General features: G+C 33.4%; 1 protein-coding gene across 1 annotated transcript in view; it reads right to left on the bottom strand.

Annotated features, from left to right (window-relative positions):
* LOC106470133 (voltage-dependent calcium channel type D subunit alpha-1-like) overlaps window positions 1-2,890 on the bottom strand; it is a gene marked incomplete at its 5' end in the record, with an annotated part of 108,804 nt that overhangs the window by 8,969 nt on the left and 96,945 nt on the right. Inside the window, one exon of the mRNA XM_022398716.1 lies at window positions 1,691-1,849. Coding sequence (XP_022254424.1) covers window positions 1,691-1,849 — 159 coding nt within the window. The remainder of the gene's footprint in view (window positions 1-1,690; window positions 1,850-2,890) is intronic.

Consider the following 2,890-nt stretch of genomic DNA (forward strand, 5'->3'; position numbering starts at 1 on the left):
ACTGGAAAACATCAACTATATCTAATACTACCACTGTCTCATAAGGGAACTGGAAAACATCAACTATACCTAATAGTACTACTGTCTCATGAGGGAACTGGAAAACATCAACTATACCTAATACTACCACTGTCTCATGAGAGAACTGGAAAACATCAACTATATCTAATACTACCACTGTCTCATGAGGGAACTGGAAAACATCAACTATACCTAATACTACCACTGTCCCATGAGGGAACTGGAAAACATCAACTATACCTAATAGTACCACTGTCTCATGATGGAACTGGAAAACATCAACTATACCTAATAGTACCACTGTCTCATGAGGGAACTGGAAAACATCAACTATACCTAATACTACCACTGTCTCATGAGGGAACTGGAAAACATCAACTATACCTAATACTACCACTGTCTCATGAAGGAACTGGAAAACATCAACTATACCTAATACTATCACTGTCTCATGAGGGAACTGGAAAACATCAACTATACCTAATACTACCACTGTCTCATGAGAGAACTGGAAAACATCAATTATACCTAATACTACCACTGTCTCATGAGGGAACTGGAAAACATCAACTATACCTAATACTACACTGTCTCATGAGAGAACTGGAAAACATCAACTATACCTAATACTACACTGTCTCATGAGGGAACTGGAAAACATCAACTATACCTAATACTACTTATTGTTTAAGAGTTTAACATACAAATGTACTTCAGATTTGATGAAACCTTAAGTAACAAACTTACCAAAATGAATAATCTGTTAAGTATAGACAAACATTACCATGCTCATGCAGTGAAGCCTGTGTGCAAGAAAGACCATAAACAAATATAAAAAGACAAAAAGTAAAGGAACATTAAAATGCCACCAGTTTCGTAATCCAGAATAACTGGTTCTAGCAAAACACAGGATATTTTATTATTTGGAACCAATACCAAATTCTTCAACTATTTATAACACTTGAAAAACCAAGAAGTTCAAAGAAGCCTATTGCATCCAAAATGTATTAACCATCTGTGAACTGTGATCAAGGCACTGAATTCACTCCAGTATGAACATATAATGATAAACACATATTGAACAGAAGAAGTATTAAACCATACATTGACACAGTTCAAGCTCTAGTAAGTCCTGATGACATGACATCTCTAACCAAAGACTTAGAATTCCCTAGTCCAGCCACGTTTTTCCACATTTCAATCATTTTGTTTCTCAAGATTCCACTCACAAAGCTCTCAATTATGGCTATGTTTCAAAAATATTTTTTATGTACACAACATAACCAATTTGACCTATTAGGATCATTGGTAGCAACCCAAAACATTGTCGAAAATTTCAAAAGTCTCCACTCAAGTATAATCTTAATTTTATAGCAGTGACTACAGATTCTTTAAAAAATGTGACTACTAGACCATGTTAGATATAGAGAAAAAACAAATCACATACAGTTATACCAGAATCTAACTGAATGCTTAACTAAATACCAACAATCAATGCATTAATTTCTTAGCACCCCACCTATATATATATATATATATACACCCCCGGGGGTACCACAAATGAATATAAGTTGTCGAAACCTTTCAGATAAATTACAATTCTCTATTTACCTTTTTTTTTAAAACAAATGTAAAACACATCCTTCACTATAAAGGTTTTTTTTCTTACCTTCATTGCTAAGACTATGGTGTTAACCATTATGCAAATAAAAATGGCATATTCAAAATACTGGGAAGTTACGAACCACCAAACTTTGTACTGGAAACGTTGTTTAGGAATGTAACGCCTTACTGGTTTAGCTTTTAAGGCAAACTCTATGCAATTTCTCTGAAAAAAATTAGAAAATTATGTATTTGTTGAAAATAATACCAATTGTAAAGGCAGAAATGTGAATAAGTAGATGCTCTAATAATAATAACAGATGTATAAATAAAACAATACATTACAGATGTATAAATAAAAGAAACTTGGAACATCATAAACTACTTCATGATGTATGAAACTATTGAATATTTTAAATGTTAATCTTTCTGATCTAGAAATTTTAAAATTTTCCTGACAGAAAAGACACCTCCTAAGTTAACTTTATACATATATACATGAGGTTGTGATGATCAGATATCAGTTGTCAACAACACATCAACATAATTATGCCCAAATGATTAAAGAATTAACATTTATACATGAAGTTGTTGTTGTTTTTTGTGAAGGTTGTGACCAAAAGTGAAGACAGACTCCTGTCATCAACAGTTATGTCTAATTGGGTCACAGTGACCCTAAATAATAAGTATCATTTATATATGTATACATTAATTTATTTAATATCTTTTACCATAAGAGTTGATGAAAATCCTTCAGTTAAAATTACAAATGATAATATTTAGTCTTAATTTTAAGTGACAGAAAAACCACAAAAATCTCTTAGTACCACTTTGCTCTAGGTCATTAGCTGTAAAGTCTCGTACAAAAAGCAGAAGATCCTGTACAAATCCCATTCCCTTGATCAGACCCATTAAACTGATCCTGTACAAATCCCATTCCCTTGATCAGACCCATTAAACTGATCCTGTACAAGTCCCATTCCCTTGATCAGACCCATTCAACTGATCCTGTACAAATCATTCCCTTGATCAGACCCATTAAACTGATCCTGTACAAATCATTCCCTTGATCAGATCCATTAAACTGATCCTGTACAAATCATTCCCTTGATCAGACCCATTAAACTGATCCTGTACAAATCCCATTCCTTGATCAGACCCATTAAACTGGTCCAGTACAAATCCCATTCCTTGATCAGACCCATTAAACTGATCCTGTACAAATCCCATTCCCTTGATCAGACCCATTAAACTGATCCTGTACAAA

This window comes from Limulus polyphemus, unplaced genomic scaffold, assembly GCF_000517525.1.
Source record: "Limulus polyphemus unplaced genomic scaffold, Limulus_polyphemus-2.1.2 Scaffold3838, whole genome shotgun sequence".
Classification (NCBI taxonomy): domain Eukaryota; kingdom Metazoa; phylum Arthropoda; class Merostomata; order Xiphosura; family Limulidae; genus Limulus; species Limulus polyphemus.